This window comes from Mus musculus, chromosome 7 (assembly GCF_000001635.26).
Source record: "Mus musculus strain C57BL/6J chromosome 7, GRCm38.p6 C57BL/6J".
Lineage (NCBI taxonomy): Eukaryota > Metazoa > Chordata > Mammalia > Rodentia > Muridae > Mus > Mus musculus.
Window position 1 is genome coordinate 65,328,877 of NC_000073.6, and position 24,810 is coordinate 65,353,686.

Below are 24,810 nucleotides of genomic sequence, written 5' to 3' on the forward strand. Positions count from 1 at the left end.
AAACATCTAATAGATACAAAGGCCAGTGTGGCTTGAAACTACATTACCTAAGTATCCCGTCTTCATGAGCTGAATTAGGCAGAGCACCATCAGAAGGGCTGACGGGTAAATCCACATCTGGTTGTCCAACTTGAGCATACACAGGTTTCGGTTCTTGAAAAAAGAAGCAAAGACGACTTAAATTGTCAGGACTTAGCAAGCCTCATGAGACACTGGCAGGAAGGAGGGCAACAGAAAAACAATTATCCAAGGCTCCATGCATTTCTCTGCGTTGCCATGCTCATTACACAAAGATGTCTTTTCTAATACCCACATTCCTGCCTGCCATTAGCCAACTAGAGTAAGGCAGGCACAATAGAAGCCAACAGTTCCAGTATTAACCTAACTTTTGTTTAAGTGTTTGAAGGCAATCAATCTAATATCCCCACGCCATCCCTGTAGTACTGTGTGATGAACCCAAGGCCACCTGACAGCGTGGTGAGCACTCTGCCACCCCTTAGGTCTGTAATATTTATCTTTCTAATGAGCAGGGTTGGAAAATATCCTTCCTTATCGCAAGCAGCTGTTAAACATGAATAACTATACTTAGAAAATAAAAACATTCATGAGGTTACTGGTTTATACTCTTACCACAGTAAGGAAAGATGTATGTATATTTAGAAAACTCCGTATTATTAGCAATACTTGACCTTTAACATCTGCAAATGCTGGCCCTGCTCTGGAAGCAAAGGCTCTTTGGCTCTGCTTACCTGGAAGAGTGGGCGTCTGCTTCTCATTTTTCTCAACTGTAACTTCTTCCACTGCTTTGGGTGGATGATCGTCTACATGTTTTACAGGAGTTGAGATGGCCCCAGGTTTAGACATTCGCTCTTCCTCTCTGCTCCGGAGACTAATCATGACAATAAAAACATGAGGAGAGTAAGGATGATTTTGAAAATACTTCATGAGAACAGAAGAGGCAACACAACTTTAGAACCAGGGGAAAGTTCCCCAAGTTAGTAATTGAAACAAGGATGGCAGGCAATATGCATGTCTTACAAACATGCATGCAAGCACACGTTAGCATTAAATGTAGGCTCCCAGACATGTTTATCAACCACACTTATTGTCCAGAAGCAAACATCACACCCTCCAAAGAGCTCTAGTAGAGACAGCTCCTAAAGACAAAAACATATAGATGTGTGTGTATATGTGAGTGCATGTGCACATCATATGTGTATTGTCACCAATACTGAGGTGCATATATGGAGACCAGAGGACAGGTTTGTGGAGTCATCTCTCTAGCACCCGCATGTGGGGGCCACCAGTAAGAAGTCCCTTTTACAACTAACTGAGCCATCCTGCTGTCCAGTTTTGGTTATTTTTTTCGTTTGTACATAACATAGCCCAATTGAATGAGGAACTTTACGTTGGCTAAAAGCTCCATAAAAAATGGTTATTAAAGATGGAATGGAGTCTGAAGAAATTTTTATACTTCACATTAATGGACTTTCTAGAAATAGAGGCTCTGTGGTTTATCTACTATGCAAACAAAGTAGCAATCAGGATCAACAATGAGCAATATTAAGTGAAAACCTGCGAGTGAAATGGCTTGGAGACCCTATAGGTTATATGTTTGATCCATATGAAAGCTACTGTCAAATGGCTGCACAGTACAAGGCTTCCAAATGAGTTACCTCCCACAAATGTCCTTCCCAGACACTGCAGACAACAAACACCCTGCCCTGCAAGTTCATCTGGCAACATAATGTAAATTCTCTTAACATTCATTGACCAGAGGCTGAGCCCTTCCAAGAAGGCTCCATCTGAGGCCTGAGGGCATGAGGTTGTATTGGCAGGCACTTTGCCTTAGAAGATGAAGAAACAGCTGTCTGTACTTCTTCTATTTAGACTTAGCATCACTCCTAGCAGCCAATGCTTTGTAGTTCTGCTCCTTTTATGTTTAGCTTCTTTACAATAAACTGTTCCCATAATCCGCACTCACTCTCTTGATCATAGGTATGCTGACAGGCTTTCTCTCATATTTCTAACACTCAAGCACCCACCAGACTGCAGACATCATTAAATTATCAAGGCTTGCCTTAAACTTGCTCTGTAGTGATGTATCCAGACCTTGAATTTGTGATATTCTTTTGCCTAGTACCCCAAGTAGCTGGGATCAGAGGCGTAAACACCAGACCTCTTATTAAAATTTTAATAAACAGTTGAAGAAAAACTTTAGGGAGCTTTTTCCCCACTGATGTCATTAGGCTTTTGACGGTGGTACAATTATCCTGTGCTCTGATAACATCTAGAGCACATAGGAGGAGCTGACTGGAGGGTTTTAGAAGGAGAACTGTATCACAGTGATCAACAGGACCATTCTATATTTCCTCATCTGTAAATAAGGGTTTCATAGTTACCTTTTACATACATACAGAAACTGACCTTTTTTTTTTTGTTTATTACAAAAACGTTTATTTTATGTGCATTGCTGTTTTGCCTAATATATGTCTATGTAAGAGTGTCAGATTCCCTGGAACTGGAATGTGGGTTCCCTGCCATGTGGGTGCTGGACATTAAACCCAGGTCCTCTGGGAGAGCAGCCAGTGCTCTTAACCACTCCATCTCCCCCAGTCCTGGAACTGACTATTTTCAAATTTCCTATTTTGTCTATTTTGGTTCTGAGTGAGCAGAAAAGCTTATCACTACGCCTTCCACCAGACTACCCTGACCATTTCATCAGATGAAATGATTCATCTGCAGAAAGCTGAATAAATTGAAGATCACACGTTAAATCGATCTCATAAAGAAAAACATCTTATGCTATCTTTTACATGTAGAACCTAGAGTGATAATATATACATCTAAGTAGAAGGGAGACCATTTGGGAAGAGGAAAGGGACAAGAAGAACTGTGACAGAAAAGGATAATGGATGTACGAATATGGACAAACATATGTTTCAACAAAAATGTCGCTATAGAACCCCACGTTGTACAAATAACACATTAATAAAATTCTTATTTATGTTCTGTGGTGGTCTGAATCAGAACGCTCCCATAAACTCACATATTTGAATACTTTATCCCCAAATAATGAACTGTTGGGAAGGACTGGGGTCGGTCCTCCAGTTTGAGATGGGTCTTTTGTTGTTTTGCCATGTGTAGGCAGGCTGGATGGCCAGCAAGCTTCTGGGAACTTGCTAGTCTCTACCTCTCTCACCTAGGAGAACTAGGACACAACCTTACATGCGCTCTTGGGATTTGAACTCAGATCCCCACTTACACAGCAAGGGTTTTACAGATTGAGCCATCTCAGTGCTTGAAATTGCTACTACAAACAGAACATCCTGGTCATTTAAATTCACGAGTCTCAGAGAATTCTAATGCTATGTGTGGGCTATAACAGTTCTAAGGCCTGGACCCCAAATATAGCATCTTAGCACAAGATCTGAGTTTTAAGTTGGCAGTGCTTTGCTCATACACACAATATCCCCACCACACATGGCTGGGTCATGAGCTGTGTCAGCAAAAGATGCCCCTGAACTCAGGGTTTGGTATAGGCATTTCTTTCAGGAGGAACAAACAGTAGTAACAAGAATATTTAAAACAGTTACAAACTCATTTTTTTTTAAAGCAGCACTTTCAACTACTTTAGAAGCAACTACTTTCAATTAAAAAGGATATGCTCTATTTAAATATGATCATTTTTATAACTTTAAGTCAATGTCCTGGGTCTCTGATGAGGTGTCTAGTTCATGAAATAAATGTGTAATACAAAGTGTACATCTGAGCGATCATAAGAGCTTTTACTTTAGACGTTTTCATTAATGTCCCTGTTTATATATGACTGTGGGTGTCACTGCAGATAGAATGGAATGTTGAATTTTTAAAAAGTCACAGGACTGGTATTCCATATAAAAATCCTTAAAGCTCCTGAAAGAGAGGAGGACATCATGGTGTTATTTGAAGATAATTAATATTAATAATAATTAGTTGAGTTTTCAAAATGAAGTTAAGGATGCCAACTTGTTAGGAAAAAACTAAAATAACAAATGGAACTTCCTATCAAATTAACAGTTATAATGAGATTCCATTTTACCATTAATGGCTACCTACCATCAAGAAGATAACAAGAGCAGGGCAGAGTAGTAGGGTACACCTTTAATCCCAGCACTGAGGAGACAGAAGCCAGGCCAGCATGTCCTACATAGTGAGACCTTACCCCATACTAACAACAACAAAGAGAGGGAAAAAAGAGAAGAGAAGAGAAGAGAAGAGAAGAGAAGAGAAGAGAAGAGAAGAGAAGAGAAGAGAAGAGAAGAGAAGAGAAGAGAAGAGAAGAGAAGAGAAGAGAAGAGAAACAAGTGGCCACGATTCAGGGGACAGAGAAATCCAGGGTATTCAACCTTTGACACTGCAACATGATGTCATCTACAAATTTACAAAGTTCACACTCAAAGGAATGTGCAATAAATAGTTACCCAAAAAAAGTAAAAAAAAAAAAAAAAAAGCCAACACACCAATTCTATACAAACAAACCAACCCTATCAATCACTATGGAAATCAGCACAAATTCCTCAAGACCTCAAGAAGTTTAAAACAGATTTTTCTATATGACCTAGCTGAACCCCTTTCAGATATAAAGCCAAATAAACTAGACGGTTGCATCACATTATTCACAACAGCCAAGTTAAAGAATCAGTCCAGGTGCCTGCCTATCAACAGAACAGATGAGAGGATAAAGTCAAAGACTGTCTCTGTTGTGTGTTCTCTCTCTCTCTCTCTCTCACACACACACACACACACAGACAGACACACACACACACACACACTATAAAGTTTAATTCACTCAGAAAGAGTCACATTATGACATCTATAGGACAATGGACAGCTGAGATCATGTTAAATGACATAAAACAGACTCACAGACAAGTACCTCATGGTTTCAGTCATGTGGATTGTAGTATGAGGAAAGGAAAGAGGACAAGCAGGGAGGCGGAAGGTGGAAGAGGTACTGGAGTAAAGCCCAGTGCTTGGGAATGCATGCTAACAAAAGTAACAAACCAAACAAGAAAGCAAAGAGAACTTCCTATGATTCAGAATTTATTTGCACTCAAAGTAGCTACATTCTTGAAACTCTGATTACTACTATTCCTTTTTTTTTTTTTTTTTTTTTTTTTTTTCAGTTTCTAGGTTAAAGAATGTACTAAGTTATGACTGCCTCCTCCATGCTTCCACCAGAGATGTTAGTTCTGGCTCCATGAGAATGCTGTAGCAGAATGACATTCAAGGTAATATGGGCTTTTTAGAATAGATAGCTTACAGCAGGTAAAAAACAATCAATTAAAAACAATAAATCAATTTTGCATTTGATACACCATAATAATCCTTTAAAGACCATTTCAAGCAAAATAAAGACTGAAATCCACATAACAGACCCATAGCTTGAAGTGTACCAAGGATGGATGGCGTTCATATACCTAAAAGCTAAGCAAGATGTAATGACAGCAACCAAATATTCTGTTACTATTCGAGTAAAGACAAATACCTTTATAAATGCACAGCTTTAACAGGGTTTTGTTTTTTGTTTTTGTTTTTTTTTTTTGGTTTTTTTTGGGGGGGGTGTCTTATGTGTCCCAAGCTGACCTCAAACTCACTGTGACTGGTCTGTGTCAACTTGACACAAGTTAAGAGTCATCTGAGAGGCGGCAACCTCGCCTGAGAAAATGCTTCCATAAGCTCAGACTATAAACAAGTCTGTAGGGCATTTTCTTAATTAGTGAGAATGAGGGAGGACCCAACCCCACTGTGAGTGGTCTGATCCCTGGGCTAGTGGTCCAGGGTTCTATAAGAAAATAGGCTGAGCAAGCCATGAGAAGCAAGCCAGTAAGCAGCATTCCTCCAAGGGCCTCTCCATGAGCTCCTGCCTCCACGTTCGTACTGTGCGTGAGTTTATTTTGACTTCCTCTGAGGATGAACTGTGGTGTGGAAGTATAAACCAAATAAACCCTTCCCTCCCCAAGCTGCTCTGACCATGGTGTTTCATCACAGCAACAGTAACACTAAGACACTCATTATATAATTTAGGATGACCCTAAACTTCACATTTTCCTGTCTCTACCTCTAAAGTGCTAGGATTAGGAGTCTCTAATGTGTAGTTTTACTGGAGGCATCAAACCCAGGAATTTATGCATGCCAGACAAGCACTCTACCAACTGAACAACACACCAGCCCAGATACTGTGCTTAATAAGCACTTGCAAAGTTCTCAGTCTTTTCTCTCACCTGTTCACTTTCCTACTCTCTGTAGTCTGGTTCATGGCCTATCTTCATTTGATTCCTCTTAGTAACTTCTGTGACTTTCTGAAGTTTTGAGTAACATCTGCATGCAGATAAATTTCAAGTCAACACTTTCTAGCTCTAATCTGTCTCTTGAGCTATGAGATTGAATTTTTTCTCTTCTCTTTAATGTTATATAATCACAGTAAAATTATATGTACTAAGGTGTTTGATATGTCTGCTTGGACATATGTACATCACTCGCAATGACCATAGTTCCATCTCCTCAAATGCAACTGTGGTATCTGATGAGAATACTTACGGCTTTACTATATGACAACTAGTGACAGTGCACTGGGCATTCTTTGCACTCTCTGACAGCACCTCTTCACTACTTCCTGCCCAGCCTTCTTTCCTCTCGTTCTGTGAGGTTTAAGTGTCTATGCTTCCAGAGGTAAGCTCACTCATGTGTTTCTCTGTCCCCTGAATAACCTGGGCTATGTCTATGTTACTGAAAGTGATGGAGTGCCTCCTTTCACTGAATCATTATTCTATTACATATGTACGTCTCTGTAGCTTTATCCATGACAGACAGGCTGGCTCTTAACTATGGTTACTGTAAATAAAGTCTATCCCATGTCTACATATTTTTATACTGTTAATAGAGCCTCTGTGCTACCAGCCAGAATTGAGCACAAAGAAACACTTCTCTGGCTGCCTACATACTAAATGTACTACCTAGCATCTTGTTTTTAAAAAGAAAAAAAAAAGGACTGTCTTCTATTTATACAAGTTTTAAGTTGAGGATGAAAAATAGACACAATCTTAAGTAATAAAAGAAATATTTATCTCCTAATCTTATTTATAAGTAACTCTAAATGTATTTTGTTTTTACCTGCCATTGCTGGGCTGCTGTGGAGACTGCGTGGAATGATCGGAGGGCTCTGAACGTTGGTCAGGAGATCGTGACTGGCTGCGGCGGGGTGGCCTGTCATGCGAGCGACCTGAATGGTCTGATGCTAGTGACTGAATTTCTGAAATGTCTGTTAAATAAAAAGATGATTTTCCCATGAAATGACTACACTAAAGAATTCTAGTAATATTAAAAATAAGCTAAGAGTATATTTCACATAAAATATATGAAACGTTAATATCATCTCTAGTGGTCACCAAACTACAACGGTGAATGACATGACCTACAAAGTATTTGTGTGTAGTGACAACAGACACAAACACACATTCAAATGTATGTGCAAAGGTATCTCTCCTGTAGAAAAATATCATTCCAATCAAACATATCCAATCTTCATATACTTTAAGAAGCAAATCAGTGGGACGCTCCAAACAGAACCATACTCACCATCTCTTTCCGAGGCATTAGCAGAATGGATACTATCCGAAAGGTCAGGGACGTTCAGTAAGGTAGCCCGCTCATCTCTTTGCACTACCATTTTTAACTTGCCTTTAGACCTTTCTATCAGTGTTTTTGCATCTGTCAATGACATATTTTCTGTCACAGTACCATTTATCTGTAACAGAAAAGAAGCTATAGGTTGAAAAGTAAACAACAAAATACACACTAAAACTTAAATCTGATGTTACAGGAAAGGACAAACTCGTCAGGTCACTTGAAGACCTTTACACTTTTCTACATCATCCAAAGCATTCCTATGAGCAAACTAGAAAGCACTTCAATAGTGTCTGGAACAATTACCAAAATTATCCCGGTGAAGGATACATATTTGCAGTAATTAATTCTCTCAGGCTAATCCCATACCTCACAGGAGCAGGACAAGCGCTGATGATTCTCCACAGCAAAACCACTTCACACACCAACAGAGAGTACACAATAACTCTAGACTCTGTTCCCTGGTTTAATTTATTATAATATAAAATATAACTATACCTTCAAGACAACATCCCCTTCTTGAATGTTACCATCTCTTGCTGCCAAACTATCTTGTGAAATTTCCTTTACAAATATATGGCTGGCCAATCGAAGACCATATTCTGGAAGAATACAGTTAAATATCTTTAGTTCAAAGCCCTAAGACAATTAAGTACAGTTTAAATTTTAAGATTTAAAACTACTGTCCTTATGAACCACTCTGCACCTAAAGCTATTATCTTTAAATCATTGAAAAGTATGCAGTCAAGAAAAAGCAAAATAAAACATGGTTCAAAAAATGACACTCTCTTACTATCTCCATCTTATTGAAAAGGAGAAGGCCTAAAGATGTAATCTTTTTTTTTCCGGATTATGTGATGACATAGCTTCTTGTAATGTTTAAAGAACACAATCTTTTGAGTGAACTGCTTGAAGCTTAAGAAACTCTGAAGTCTGAAAAGGCTTTTGATGACTGCTATGATTCAATTTTTAGTTTTCTTTCCCCTCATTCGTAGGTATGTACAAACCTCTACTGAAGAAACTCAAGAGCTTTAGTACAGCCTGCTACTAACAGATGTAAGAATTAATATACAGTGCTCTCATTTATGCAACCTACAACACACCCATGAAATGGTCATTTTATCTGTGGGCAAGTAACGAAGAGGTTAAGGAAATGACAAATTAAAAGACAAAACTGACGTCAGGTGCGGTAGAGCACACAAATGATGCTCACCCTCATTGGCTGAAACAGGACAGGACTGTGTAGACCATACAGTGAAGACTATCTCAGTAAGACAGACAAAACAAAAGCTGTAACTATCAGTCCTGTGTCAACAGAAAAAGAAACGTTCTGGATCTGTGAAAGGAATAAGGAGGGAGGACTTTCATTGTTTTAAAAGAAATAAAATTCAAGAAAAACCCAAACTTAAAAGCCAAGACGAACAAACAAGTTTTAATGTAGGATAAAGTATGAAGCCTGCACTGCTAGAGTCTAAATGTTCATCTCAGTTAAAGATTAACGTAAGGTAAATATGCAAAGAATATACACAGAAGCAGAACTAGAACCAGAGTAGAATAGTAATGACATTGGGAGATCCAGACAGGCAATGTTAAGTGCTCTGAAAACAGCAATTTCATCATAGAAAAATACGGGACTAAGGACATAATCTTACTCACTAGGAAAAGGTTACAACTGAGCTGGGTGATGGTGGTGCATCATTTAGCCCCAGTACCTGGGACACAGAGGCAGGTGGCGAATCTCTGTAAATTCAAGGCCAGCCCTGGTCTACAGAACTAGTTCTAAGACAGTAAAGGCTACACAAAGAAACCCTGTCTCCAAAAAAAAAAAAAAAAAAAAAAAAAAGACCATAAATATCAATATATAGATAATGCCAAAATATTCCTTGTATATCAGTTTACTATTTTATTCTAGGTATTTCTTTGGGTACATAGTAACTATGTCCTAGCACTACAAATTAAAGAAACAGATCAGATAGTCCCTGCACCTTGGCAACTTAAGATAACAGAGCAAAAGATGTTACCATAGTAATTTACTAGTGCATGGTAGTTTACTAGTGCAAACATGGGACCAAATATGCATACCTCAGGGTCATAATATCAGGGTCAGAGAAGTATAAGAAAGAAATACCAAAGCTAAAACTTCACCTAAGAAACACTAAAACTAAACCTGAATGAAGAGTGTGTTTTGTGCAGGAGGCTGGGGATATGCAAAACAAATACACCAAAGGTGAAGGAAAGAACATGGCAGATGTGATGAAGTCCTAAATCTCGATACCTGACACTGATACAAACACAAATAGAAACAATTAAGATGGAATCTTTAGAAAACATTCTACAGAGTTCAGTGGAAGGGACAGACCCTGAGATCAGTCACAAAACTGACAAAGTCCACTGAAGAGACAGACAGCAGCAGCCTGGAAAAGAAGAGCAACAGAGAAAGACAGAAGTGAGACAGTAAGGTTGGGAGTTGGGACATGTTCATCATACAAGCAAGAGATGTCAAGGAAAAGTACTATATCAACTATACTTACCTGACTGAGAAATTGGATTGACAGGAATATAGTTGAAAAATATTCATTTGAAACACAAAGAAAAAAAAAAACAAGAATAGACTGTGATTCCCTTGAACTCGGTGTGGCCGATTCTGAGGAATCCCTCCGTACAACTGAGTATGTCTAAGCTGGCTGGGCACAGAGTGCACTGATGTGGACTAGAAGGAGGTGGTGACATGAGCCAAGCAGTGAATCCCCGGAATACATGAGATTAGCTACACAAGACAGCAAGCAAAGTTCTTGGACAGAAACTAGACAGAACGTTAAAGGTAGAAGGATGGAAATGAAAAGATGTGTGGACCTCAGAAAGATGAGAATTACAACAGTCCAAAGAAAACATTGTTCTAACAGTTAGCTCAGCTGCGCTACGCAGGCACAGGGTGGCCTGTGAATGGTTCTGGGCTGGGAGGCAGGCACTAGAAGTGAAGTCCAAGTGTGAGGGAAGGAGCACCATGAAGAGCATGGGAGCCCATGGGAGAGGGCAAGAAATGTCAGTGACAGGACGGTGAGCAGGTTAGACCAAAGCTCACCTTCAAAACACTTTCTCCACCATTTTTAAAACCAAAGTCATAAGCCCTACATAACCACAAGCCAGCAGGATCAAAGAGCCATTTAAAAAGCTAACAATCTGGTGAAGCGAGAGAGTAGAAAATTCAGTTTAAGAACATCAATCTTCCATTTACAAATTAGCCCATCTCTCCTCTCCAAGTAAGTCCTTAGATTTATTTCTATGGTCATACTACTATTGATTCTAACAGTAAAGAAACCCACAGCATTTCAATTGAGTGCTGGCCCAACATTTCTTGCTAGCACAATTTGAATTTGGCTATTCCTGTTCCAATAAAACCAAAATTCAACTACAAGTTTGCACCAACAAAATGATTTGAGAAAAGGTTCCAAAATATCCCAATGTCTACCTTACCAGGATTTGACTCTTAGCAAGATAACATGACTAGAAAGAGAAATGGAAAAAAACCAGATAAGATGGTCATTGTATTTCTTATTAAACTAGCTTTAAAAGTCTCACGTGAGAACAGTGAGAGTCAGTGATACCTTCATTTTTCCGAGACTTCACCAGTGTGACCTTGGTGGGCTTTGCGGGCTGACTGGAGGCCACGGACCGCCTGTCCGAGCGAGGGGACAGGCTCCTCTCCCTGCTTGCACTCCTATCCCTTGCCCAGCTCTTCTCGCTCCTTCTGTTCGCTAAAGCACCGCGGCCAGCTCTTGGGTCATGCACTTCTTCGTCATAACTATCGTCTTCATTATCAGACACCGGCTCAGGATCTGGGTGACTTACAGGGATCTGAACTTTCTTCTTCCTTCGGATAGTCTACAAACAAAAAGAAATAATAAACTGAACGATAGTCATATACTCTCCACTCATAGGAGAAACATACATTTCCCTTGACTTATGTAAATACAAAGGAGATAATAGAGTAATCACACCAATACAGTTCCAAAATGGCTGTGTTCCACTCTCTTAATAAAACAGATCTGGCTAAACAGTAAATTTACTAAATCCTTCCAGAATTTATAACAATTTTCCAGGTGATAATTAATACTTGTGTAAAATAATGAAGGATTAGAACTATACTCTAAAGATACCACATATCTTATGAACACTTTGTAACCAAAACCACAACAAACTCACAAGCCTGACCTCATTCCTTAATCAAAATTTGACAGTGCATCATTATCAATATGTGTAATTGTCCCAACATACTAAGTGATACATTTATTTATCACAAACTAATGCACAACTTACTTGGTAGGAGCTCATGAGCTCAGCACATTTCCCCAACACAAACTGCCTTGTGTCTCTGTGTTGGTCCAATTTATAACTTGTCATTCTTGCATTCGTTTTCAGTGTTCCCTGTCCACTCACTTCTTTGTTTCTAAGTTCCAGATCTATATGCATCTTCTGAATGTGCAGTTCTGTAATCCTAGAAGCCACCTGGCTCCCTCACACTGGGACACTGGGTCTCCTGGGGCCCACAAGAGCTTCTTGGGGAACACTTGTCTTCTGACACCTTTAGCCACTCAAACTTTTTGCTCACTTCTGATTTCTCCATCTGCTTCTGTTTCCTCAGGGCTTCACTTGCAGTCACATGTAAATGACTTTCTACTGGTTTCTTCCCCTCACCAGCCATGTGTTTTGACACAATAAAAGATACTTTTTATTGATTAGGCCATCTATTAACTCATTAGTACTACTAGCAGCATTCTTGCTGCTGTTCAGCAATCCTTTCATCTGCATCTGTTCCCGCTCAATGAAACTGCCTAACAGGTTTCTTTCATCACTCATGAAGGTCTTGGTTCCTCGGCCCACTTTAGTCAGTGTGTGTCTCACTTATTTAATACTTCTTTCTTGTGCTCTCAGAGATCAAGTGGACCATCTCTGTATGTGAACAAAACCTCACCATTAGGGTATATTCTTAATGACACCCACTTCCAAGAGGTTTCCTGTTACCAACCTGTGTGATGTGTAGCTTTAATTTTAATCTCTCCTAAATTACTTCAAATCTGCTCTGCCTGATAAATGCCTAATAATCTTGTCTTGCTACTTCCTTCCAGATTATATTTTTTTCATGGCTAAATACCTTCTAAGGCTGAGCCAACACTAAACATTCTGCTTCCTACTATCCAGATAAGCCAGAGTGGGTCTTTTTGGTGAAAACAAACAAGCAAGCAAGCAAGCAAGCATTGTTTGAAGTTGGAGGACAAGTAGCAAGGGAAGCCATCGTGTGGGAAAGACAAGCCCTATGCTACTGAGAACAGAGGAAGGACAGCTGCCTTCTTCCCTCCCTGTCAGTCTCACCTCTACTTCAATCTGCAGCCAAGTCATACTCTGCATGCATAAACTGGGCACGCTAGTGCTTCCTGCAATCTCAGACTCTGCCTTTAAGACAGTACCTTGAAATACACCCTGAACAACTCTTTTTCAGAAAATCCTGGCTTCTTCTCTCTCCTTAAGACATCAGAGTTAACAAGGGTGGTAGCTGTGTAGGGTCAGAGAAGGAAGGTAAAGTGTTCCCTGTAAACAAAGCTCAAACCTGAAGGGAGGGCCACAGGCACTTGCACACAGCTCGTCACGATCCAGGCTAATGTAAGTACATAAAGGAGACAGCAGCATTAAGCTATGAGACTCCACCCCCTCTCCTTTTATAAATGAAAACTTCTATCTCAACTTAAATTAGGTACATAGCACAGAAGAGTAAGAAGCACTCACACTGGACAACAACTGACTTTGGAACTGACTTCATTTACTTAAACGTGAAGGAGAAGCTGGTGTAGTGCCCCACACCTTTCATCCCAGCACCTGGGAGGCAGAGGCAGAAGGATCTGTGTGAATGTACACCATCCTGGTCTATGCAGAGCTCCAGGACAACCAAGACTACCCAGAGAGACCCTTTCGGAAAACAGGAAGGAGATTCAAAGAGCGGGGAGGGAAGAATCAAATACTAAACAAGTATTAAGAGTAGTTGATACTTCTACTAAGTTGAACGTAAAAGATACTCACAATTTTTGCGTTTTTCCCACTCTTCCTTAGCTGCTGAACAGCAAAAGCATGTTCAACGTTATCCATTGAAACTCCGTTAACCATTGCAACTCGGTCATTTTCCCTAAGACAGGAAAGAACAGCAGAAAAACACGTTAAAGAAAAGCACATAAGACCTAGAAAGCTAAAGTCTTCGTTGAATGGCAGGTTAATTAATCTGCTTGCCTTTAGAGCAATGTAACCCAGCATCAGCTTTCACTGCAGGTCCTTCACAAGAGCATTTAGCAGGTAACTAACCCCATGGCAGCAGTTCCTTTTCCTTTTGAAAAGGACAGCGTTTCCCCAGCCGCCTGAACAGAACCGGCACTAACAAACAAAAAGATCACCGGTAATTAGCTGGATTAGAACACTAGATGACACTAAGTCACCAACTAACGGAGGTACTCTCATTAAACATTAAGTCTCTCTCCTTTTAAATGTCTTTGGATCCTTCTGATAATAGTCTGAATCTTTCCTTCCTGCCCTTCTTTTTTTTTTTTTTTTTAAAGATTTATTTATTTATTATATGTAAGTACACTGTAGCTGTCTTCAGACACACCAGAAGAAGGCATCAGATCTCATTATGGATGGTTGTGAGCCACCACGTGGCTGCTGGGATTTGAACTCAGGACCTTTGGAAGAGCAGTCAGTGCTCTTAACCGCCGAGCCATCTCTCCAGCCCCCCTTCCCGCCCTTCTTATCATCTGTACTGCACTAATCTCCTTAGTATAGACTCTCCTGTGAAAGGCCCTCAAAAGCTAGTTGCACCTGAGCTGGTTACAGTTGCCTAGATGCTCCTTGCACCACGTAGAAAGATCTCTTCAACATAGTGTATATTCACTTGAGGGAAATTACCTAAGTACAGTACAGGGTGTAAATAAGCTGGAATCACTAACAAAACAGATCCGTGACTAAGGACAAAAACAATGAGTGTGGGAAAAAACAGGAGACATGACACCAGACAGACGGATCACACTTACTGTAGCTGTCCTTCAGCTGGCCCTCCTTTTAACACATCAGAAATCACTATGGAGGTTTCCCCACTCTGAAAATGAGGATTATCTCTTCCACCAGAGATTGCAATTCCAAATCCAAACCCAGGAGCCTAAAAACAGCAATTACAGTAAAATAGTTGTATTAAGGACAACAAAACTGCTTACCAGCACAAATAATGTAGAAACTATAAATTATAATCTTATTGCATCTGTGATTTGTATTCATTTGATGGTTACATATTACAGTCATCAGTCCATTCTATGAGAACGTCTGTTCCAGTAAATTATACACCAGACAGAGCAATATTAAAAATGTCAACTACATAAATATTCTACAAGTACTAGATTGATTTTAAAACTCTGAGCAGTAAGATCCTAAATGATTTTTGATAATCAGGTGGGGTCCTAAAGGGACAAGCAGAGTTCAGTGTGGTCATCACTAGCACTGACACCTGGCTCAGAAAGGACAGACTTACTTCATAAGCCATCTGTCATTTTACACAGTACAATGGGCACCTTAAAAATCAAGTGTTAGGTATTTCAACTTCAGTAATTCTACAAGTCTCAAAAGGAAATCTCTACACAGCAACACTATACTGTCCTACATATATTGTATGAATAGGAAATGTACCACATTAACAATCTTTTTTTATATTTCAACTAAATAAATTATAATATTACAAACTTCTGAAAGAACAAAAGTTTCTATAACTGACTCAATAACTTAGCACAACAAAAACAATTCAACCCTTTCAAAGTGTGAAGACTGCTCTGCAGCCTTGCTTCTGAACACACAGCATATACACTCTGTACTGCAGATGCCATTGTGCCCAGGAGATGACAACACCTGAAATACCTCAGGTCCGATTCAGTTGCTACTACAAGTGTTTTACTGTACATAAGACTTTCTGCTCTTACAGACACACATTGCAATCACAAGATCCAAATACTTTACCATCATTTTTCAGCAGTTAAGTATCAAATTAGTGTATCTTTGGGTTGTTTTGGGTTAGTGTTTGATTTTAAAACTTGTTTGAGCCAAGTATAATTGCACAAGCATGTAAGCCAGTACAGGGGAGTGGAGGCAGGTGGGTCATCTTAATCTCTGTGTTGCTGACTTGAATTTCATAAGAAACTCTTCAGTGAGTTCTGGTTTAGAATTAGGACAGAATACTCATACTGACAACTATTGAGGATAACACCTGGTACTGACATCTGCCACATATGTGCACATACACAAAGTTATTTAAATAATAAAAATAACCTAATAGTTACTAATAAAGTACATAATAACAATGAGTTTCCAATAGATCAATTTTGCCTCCCTAGCATAAATGCCTCTATTGTGTTGTATTATGTGAGGACGGGGCTGTCTTTATAACAAACTGTCATTATCAAGTTTCATATTGACAGTATGTACATTGCTAAAGGGCATACAAATGAAGTGAGGGCTGTGACAATCACCAAGCCATTTACAGATATATTATGTCTTAACAGAGCAAAACACATTCTAAAAAATACCATTATTTGTAACTGCTAAATATTATATAGATATAGCACATTTTATTGATCATTCATTAGCAAATGGGTAAATAACAAATAGTGTTATTTCTACTTCTGGATATTATAAACAAAGTTGCTGTGAGCATTCACATGTTACTCATTAAGTGAGTATCTGCTTTTACTATCAGGTATATTTCTAGAAGTGGAATTATGGGTCACATGGTAGCTATATAGTTAAGTTCTGAGACATTCTACAATTGTTTTATACGATGGCTGCATCACTTTACATTAGTATCAGCAGCATACGACAGCATCCTTTTGTCTCCATGCTGACAGCCAGGCTTCAGTGGTGCACTTCCTTGATGACTAAGGATGCTGAGCATCCCTTCACTGTGCTTACTGCTTAGTCACACATCTCTGAAAAGTGTCTAGTTAGAGCTTTTGCTCACTTCTCATCTGAGTTACATCTTTGCATTACTGAGTTAGTTATAAGAGTGCAGGTAACAACAAACTTCAAAAAAGGTCCTATCAAGATGTGTCCTTGTTCTGTGTTGTCGTCTCACTGTTTTGATGGTATCCTTTTTTCTTTTTTATCTTTTAAAAATTTTTATTTGTAATCCATCTTTTACACTCCATATTCCATTCCTGTCCCTCCCATCCATCCTTCTGACTGCTCCACATCCCATATCTCCCCCCCACCCCACCCGTCTCCATGTGGATGTGCCACCCACCACCCCAGCTGACCTCTAAACTCCCTGGGGCCTCCAGCCTCTTGAGGATTAGGTTCATCTCTGAATGAACTCAGACCTGGAAGTCCTCTACTGTATGTGTGTTGGGGGCCTCATATCAGCTGGTGTATGCTGCCTGTTTGGTGGTCCAGTGTTTGAGAGATCTCAGGAGCCCAGATTAATTGAGACTGCTGGTCCTCCTACAGAATCACCCTCCTCCTCAGCTTCTTTCAGCCTTCCCTAATTCAACAACAGGGGTCAGCTGCTTCTGTCCATTGGTTGGGAGCAAGCATCTGCATCTGACTCTTTCAGCTGCTTGTTGGGTCTTTCGGAGGGCAGTCATGGTAGATCCTTTTTTGTGAGTGTTCCATAGCCTCAGTAATAGTGTCAGACCCTGGGACCTCCCCTTAAGCTGGATCCCACTTTGGGCCTGTTGCTGGACCTTCTGATGGTATCCTTTCAAACACCAACGTTTCCAATTTTGATAAGGCCCAATTTACCTGTTTTCTCTTTTGTTTTGGGCTTCTGACATATTTAATAAAGCACTTCCTAATGTAATGTCAATATCTATCTACTTTTGTAGTTTCTTCTTTAAGTTCTATGATTCTAGCCACACCTGAGCCTATGATTCATCATAAGTTAATTTTTACATGAAGTGTACCAAGAAGTCCTAGTTCATCCCTTTCTATGTGGCTAAACAGCTCTCCTGGCACCACCTATTAAACAGCCACGGCCCCTGCACTGTATTGGCACTCTCATCCCAAGTTTCCCTCTTCTTCAATCATTTCCTTAAAGCTTACCTATAGATTCCCTTAATTTCTTTGGTTATGTAATTTCATCTTCTAAAATTTTACCATAATACTTTAATATGAAAATTAAAATGCCTAATTCATTCCTGAGTATTCATCTTATTTCTCAAAGTGTTATTAAAATGCATGCAGTTTCTAAGGAAGAACAGCTGAGAGCAAAGCGGGTGTTATGCTGAAAGTGCAGCAGACTCCAACCTCCTTGCATGTTAGTTGGGGTAGCACCTTAAGCTACAGCTGGTGCTTGCTCAAAGTACGATGGCCTTTACATGACTATGAGCACTGCAAATGTGGTTGGTCCTGCCTGAAATAGGCTCAAATTGTAAAACATGCACACATTTTACAACGGCATGAGGAAATGTACATAATTTTAAAATTCTGATTACATGTTAAAATGATATTCTGGTTGCATTCAATTGTATAATATGAAAACTTTCAATCTTTTTTTAAACGTGAAAACTGAAATTTTTATCTTCTGTATGTGGATTGTATAATAGGGTTGTTGGACAGTACTCTTGGGCTTTGTGGATCACTATTGATCTCATATGCCCAGTAAATGTATTGGGTGTACTCTAACTAAGGAACTAGAAAACTAGGACGTCCTCCCCTGAAAAGGCTGTCACTGAGGAGCACCTGAATGCAAAACCCAGAGGACATGCATATCAAGCCTGACTTGTGCTTCCCTTTGACACAATTCCAGACTCTTTGAGAGCGCTCCATAGAGACTGAATACCCAGTAAGTGGAACTCAAGAATGAACCAGACCCCAGTACTTAGGAGGCTGAGGCACCAGGATTTCTTTGAGTTTGAAGTTAGCCTGGCCTACATATTAAGTTCAAGGGAAACTAAGGTACATAGCAAAGTCCTGCCAAAAACTCAACACAACAAAGCAAAAAAAAAAAAAAAAAAAAAAAAGAACTGCATTTCAACGGTTTTAGTATTATGAGATAACCCAGGTTTCCTTTGAGAATACAAATGAAAAAATAAGTCCCATCACATTATTCCTGACAGTAAAGAGAAAAGCTAAGGTGTAAGCCATGGCAGTTTCTTATGGATTTACCATCACTTGTGTGTTCCATGTCCTTCACTCACTATCCTATCATCATCTCCATCACCATCACACAGCAAGAAACATTTTCATTCCTCTGTCACAATTTCTTAGTATAGCGCATCTCAAAGTAGTGCATCTTTTAAAATGGTGGTTCAAACCTACCCTAAGTCAAAAGACTCAGAATCTTTGGTAAAAAAGGACATCCTAGCTGATTCCTCTTTCTTTACACTAAACCTGGAAGGTTATTGCTCTAGGTCAATGTCAGCAAATTATGATCCAAAGGTCAAATTTGTCCAGGTTGCCATTTATTCTTGTTTTTTATTATGTATACAAGTGTGGGCATGCATGTGTCCATTTGGAGGTCAGATGACAACCTTGGTGTCATTTACCTGTTTCTTACTTTGGAGACAGGGTTTCTCAGTGGCCCCAACTGAGCTATACTTGCCTGCCAGTGAGCCCAACTTGCATGCACTCCCCGGGGCTAAGATTATAAACACATGGCAACTCTTCCAGCTTTTCTACCTAGGACTGTCAAACGCAGGTCCTCAAGCTTGGACATCAGCAAGCATCTTACTACCTGAACTGTTTCTTCAGCCCAACCAACTGTCTGCTTTTATAAATATTGTTGTATTAAAACATAGCCACATTCATTCATTTACCTACTATGGCTGCTTTTGCAATACAGCTAAAGGGTAGTATATTGCCATGATAAAGATTTATTGCCTGTAAAGCCATATATTCATTGCTATCTGGATTTTCAGAAAAAAGGTTGCAGCCTCTGCTCTAGACACTCCACATTTTATTCTGGAGCAACTTAGAACACCAAAAAAAAAAAAAAGTATTTAAAAGATACTGTACTTTTGCAGCCTCAAAGTCAACTGAAATACTCTTTGGCAAAAGTCTTGCAACTTGCTTTGGAAAAGCTATCTTTTAAGAACCTTTAAAAGGGACTGGAGAGATGGCTCCTACTGCTCTTGGGGTGTGTGTGAGGGGAGTTCAGTCCCCAGAAGCCAGGCTTATCAGCTCACAAACACCTGTAACTCCAGCAAATCTGACACCTTCTTCTGGACTCCACAGGCATGCTCACTCACACAGCATGCACTCATGCAAATAAAAAACAAAACAAAACAAAACAAAATCTCACTAAAGTCTTTAAGGAAAAAATAGCTACTTAAAAAAAACAACATTCCTTCATGTTACATTGTATGGAAATGAACACATCTTTTGATATATACTACTGGCTAGATTCTACATGAGAAAGAACATGAGAGTCAGGTGGTAATGGCAACAGCACATGCCTTTTTAAATTTATTTATTTATTTACATCCTAAATGTTGTCCCCATACTGGTCTACCTCTCCCCCAAAGTTCTCCATCCCCCTCTCCTTCGGCTCTGAAAGGGTGTACGTACACACACACACACACACACACACACACACACACACACACAGCACCCCCCTTCCCTGAGCATCAAGTCTTTACAGGATTAGGCACATCCTCTCCCACTAAAGCCAGATAAGATAGTCCTCTGCTACATATGTGTGGAGGTTGGGGAGTTGGGGGGCCCTCAGACCAGCCTGTGTTACTCTTTGGTTAATGGCTAAGTCTCTGGGAGCTCTCAGGGGAGCACACATATCTCTATAATAGAGTATGAAGTAAAGTTCCTTAGGTATATAGGTATATGCCCCAGAGTGAAATAGACATGCCATTTGATATTTTATTTTTAATTTCTGGAGAAATCTTTAAACTAATTTCCACAATGGTTGTGTGTGATGATTTGTATATTCTTAGCCCAGGGAATGGCACTATTAGGAGGTGTGGCTTTGATGGAGTGGGTGTGGCCTTTTGGAGTAGGTGTGGCCTTGTTGGACTAGGTGTGTGAATGTGGGGATGTAGAACTGATTGTCTACTCCTTTGTCCTCTTTTTTGTAGGGGGGATTATTTTCTTAAGTGATAAAATGTATTTGTTAATGAAAGTAAAATTTATTGTGAAGCTCCAACAGATTCCATTCCAAATGTCTATTCTGACTGTATTCTGAGAACAGAATGTTAAAGGAACCAGTCAAATCACCCATGGAAAACTATAGGTGTAATTCACTGTTATTACATTACATTTCTCCTATTAGTGTTTTAGTTATTAAATAAGGGAAATGAAGAATATGCATATATTAGTTAAAAATTAAATGACTGTGGCTGAAGAGACAACAGTTCATTTGGCAAAGCGCCTGTTACATTAAGCCTGGCAATCTTAGTTTGGATACCCAGTACCCACATAAAACCTGGGTGTGGTAGCTGTGCACCTATATAACCCTAGTGCTGGACGCCAGCGAGGACAGGCAGATTCTTAGAGCATATTTGATCTGCCAGTGTGAGAGCTGTAGGGCCAGGGAAAGACCATAGCTCAAAAACCAAGGTGAGAACAGCTGAAGACGACACCCAAATATGCATGCACGCGCGCACGTACGCACACACACACACACACACACACACACATACACACACACGCACACACATGCACGCACACACACACATGCGCGCGCACGTGCCCACACCAGATAAAACCTAACTTGAAAAGTTTTTTCTCCTCTGTACTATTTTCTTTATTGTTAGAAATTTGGGAATGAGGAAACATTACAGATCTATATCTCTCATTAGCTCAAGGAAAATTGAGCAAAATTTTAAATGTTAAGGAAACTAAGCATGGTTTCAGGTCTGTGTTAGAAAAGTCATTTCAACAATCTAGGCAGGCATTCCTGGGGCAAGTCTGGATGTGTGATGGCCAGTGGAGCCTGCATTCAGTGTCTGGCTTTACTAGATGCCAGTTCCCCTGCAGGGTTCATGAGAGGTAAACAGATAAGAGGGCTAAGTCAAATGTACAGCTCTTCAGTTTTCAAAAGGTGTTAAGTGTTGTGCTGGGAACACAGCACTGAATAGCCTCACCTCAGCAAAGAGACACAGCACTTCTTCACCTCCTTCCTTGCACGAATAACTCCGCCCCCCCCCCCCCGCCATTTTCGTTTTTTTTTTTGTTGTTGTTTTGTAAACTTTATTACAAAAAAAACCTTGAAAACAAACAAACATTACACCACCCCAAAGAACCAGACCAAGTCTATCCAACTCAGTCCTTTCACAACACTCTTACAGTGTAGAGTCCCTACAGCAACAAATGCAATTGGTTAATACCCAGCATGCAGCAGCAATAAACTCTGGGCAGGCTGCTGGGAATGTTTTGCTAGAGCATGGCTCAGAGCTCTAAATTGTTCCTGGGAATGAACTGCAAGTTGTTAATCTCTGCTACCTGGAGCACAATTCATCTTCTGGAATAAATACTGGTAAGTGTTGTTACAGTAACAATGAAATCAGGCATTTAAGATATTATGAAAACACCAAGAGCCAATGAACAAGGAAAACTGATACTTTGCTTTTTATGAGGGAGTGGGGTTAGGTGGTTCCAGACAGGGTTTCTCAGTGTGACAAAGCTCTGGCTGTTATGGATCTTGCTCAAGGTCAGCCTGCCTCTGTCACCAAGCCCAGCTTCTGTTCATTCTTTTCAATGGACCAAAAAATGTTTACCCATGGAGGGTCCTATCATCAAAGGTCATACAATAGATGACTCTTCCCTCAAAATAAACGTTCATTTGTAAAAAACTAAAGGCTGGTAATTCTTTTCAAGAACATTTAGAAAATTAAAATTACTAAATCTTAAATTTTTTTTAGTTAAAATGTAAAAGGACCATAGGTGGTAGTAGTTAGCTTGATAGTAGATGATTTGCAGACCTGTAATTTGATTTTTAATTATATAATTTATGATGAAATTAATAGGCATTTCAATAAATAGCTATCTTAACCTTTAATTATTTACATTTTAAAATTTTCTCAAGCTTCTATGACCTATAAATTTAGCTTCATACAAAATCAGCAACTGAATTTGTACATCTAACCATTTTGTGTGTTTTCTTATTTAATCACTTTTATTTTAATTGAAAACATTTGTTTTACATTATCATACATGAGTACTGTCTTGATATCATTTTCAACCTTCCCTCTTCCTCTACACTCCTTCTGTGACACCCCAACCCTCTCAAATTCATGACATCTTTGCTACTTTACAGCCCCCCCACACACACACACATACCACTTTAACAATGATCTTGCAAAACCAAGCACTTGTAATGATGAAATTGGCAATCAGTAATAGTATCCTTTGCTAAGTTATTCATAAACTTTATACTTAGTATAAAAGAGAAAGGCGATGTAGCTCATCACAAGAGTCCCTGACTTGAATGAGATCCAAAGTTTGATCCCATAAAAATGAAAAGAGCTGTAACAATCAAGGTACCCCAATTCTAGGGAGGTCTGACCTGGACCAAGCAAGTTGAAAGTGGTTGCACATGCCTTCAGTTTCAGCACTCCAAAGGCAGAGGCAGATGGATCTTTGAGTTTGAGGCCAGCCTGGGCTACAGAGTGAGTTCCGTAGCTACCCAGAGAAACTCTGTCTTTTTAGTCAGGAAGTGGAGAGAGACCATGTCCTCCACAAGATGCTTCCTTTGTATTACGGCTCAAGACTACAGAAATACTACTACCCATAGTCATGGAGGGTCTTCCCTCCTCCGTTAAACATATCCACAGGTATGCCTCATTTTGTCTCTTAGATGATTCCAAATTCAGTCAACTTGGCAATAAAGACTGATCATTACAAGGTGCTCAGCATTAATGTACAGAGAAATACAAATTAAGAGTTATAATGAGATACTACTAGACATCTACTAGAATAGCTAAACTCAAAGGTTAAAACCAACAATATCAAGAGCTGTGGAGAAGACTGACTCATACGTTGCTGGTGAGAAGGCACATCCAATCAGCCATGTCCTATAAAAGTAACAGCTAGCATAAAACCCACTGTCATTCCATTCCTATTTACCCAAGGAAACTGCATACTAACTCGGGTATATATTAATAATCAACAAAAACTGTAAACAACCTAAATGTACCATCAAATATAGGATGAGTAAGCTATTATACACTCCTAAAATGGAGTGGAAGTTAGTAATAAGCAAGAATTAGATAGCAACACAATCAACATTATTGAAGTCTCAAATGCATTAATCTAAGCATGTGAAATCAGTCTCAAAAAGCTACTTATTACACAAACCCATCTATAAGACATCCTGGAGAAAGTCAAAGTTTAAAAAAGACAGATTAGTGGCTCAATGCAGACAGTAAGGGGACAGAGTTGACCACAAAGAGATTTGAACACAGTTTTAAGGTAATGGAGTCATTCTGTATTTTGAGTGGAATATTAGTTATGTAACTATGTCAAAACTCAGAACTATATACTAGATGAGTGTGAATTTACTGTTATATAAATTATAACAATAAAAATGATAAATGTATTAAGAAAAACAAATGTAATACATAAAATGCTACCAACCCATGATATCACAATCAAGCAATCAAAGACATAAAGTATAAAAGTATTTTATGTATAGTAGAGCTCTGATGCAGAGATGTTACCAATTAAGCACAATGAAAACAACAGGAAGCTATTTCAGCTTTACAAATTAAAAGTTAAGATGGGTATTATTGCAATGATTTCTTCATTTAGTGAGACAGGAAAAGGTCAGCCATACCCTTCCTAGAAGCACTTTATTTGAATAATTAACTAACTCTATCAAACCCTCATGAGATAATCAGGTGGTAAGTGCTCAGGAACATAATTTTTCCACCTCCAGTTGTCAACTGCTCAGAAATAATCAGTGTGGGCTGGTGAGATGGCTCAGTGGGTAAGAGCACCCGACTGCTCTTCCGAAGGTCTACAGTTCAAATCCCAGCAACCACATGGTGGCTCACAACCATCTGTAACAAGATCTGACGCCCTCTTCTGGAGTGTCTGAAGACAGCTACAGTGTACTTACATATAATAAATAAATCTTAAAAAAAAAAAAAAAAAATAATCAGTGTAAGGCATATG

General features: G+C 39.4%; 1 protein-coding gene across 13 annotated transcripts in view; it reads right to left on the minus strand.

The window, feature by feature from the left end:
• The window catches only part of Tjp1 (tight junction protein 1), a 231,686-nt gene that overhangs the window by 32,712 nt on the left and 174,164 nt on the right, over nt 1-24,810 (minus strand). For all 13 annotated transcript variants that reach the window (XM_006540786.4, XM_006540785.4, XM_006540783.4 and 10 more), the window contains 8 exons: nt 14,739-14,863; nt 13,741-13,843; nt 11,274-11,550; nt 8,167-8,270; nt 7,621-7,789; nt 7,156-7,303; nt 750-889; nt 48-153 (listed from right to left, as the gene is read on the minus strand). In XM_006540786.4, the coding sequence (XP_006540849.1) occupies nt 48-153; nt 750-889; nt 7,156-7,303; nt 7,621-7,789; nt 8,167-8,270; nt 11,274-11,550; nt 13,741-13,843; nt 14,739-14,863 (1,172 nt within the window). The remainder of the gene's footprint in view (nt 1-47; nt 154-749; nt 890-7,155; nt 7,304-7,620; nt 7,790-8,166; nt 8,271-11,273; nt 11,551-13,740; nt 13,844-14,738; nt 14,864-24,810) is intronic.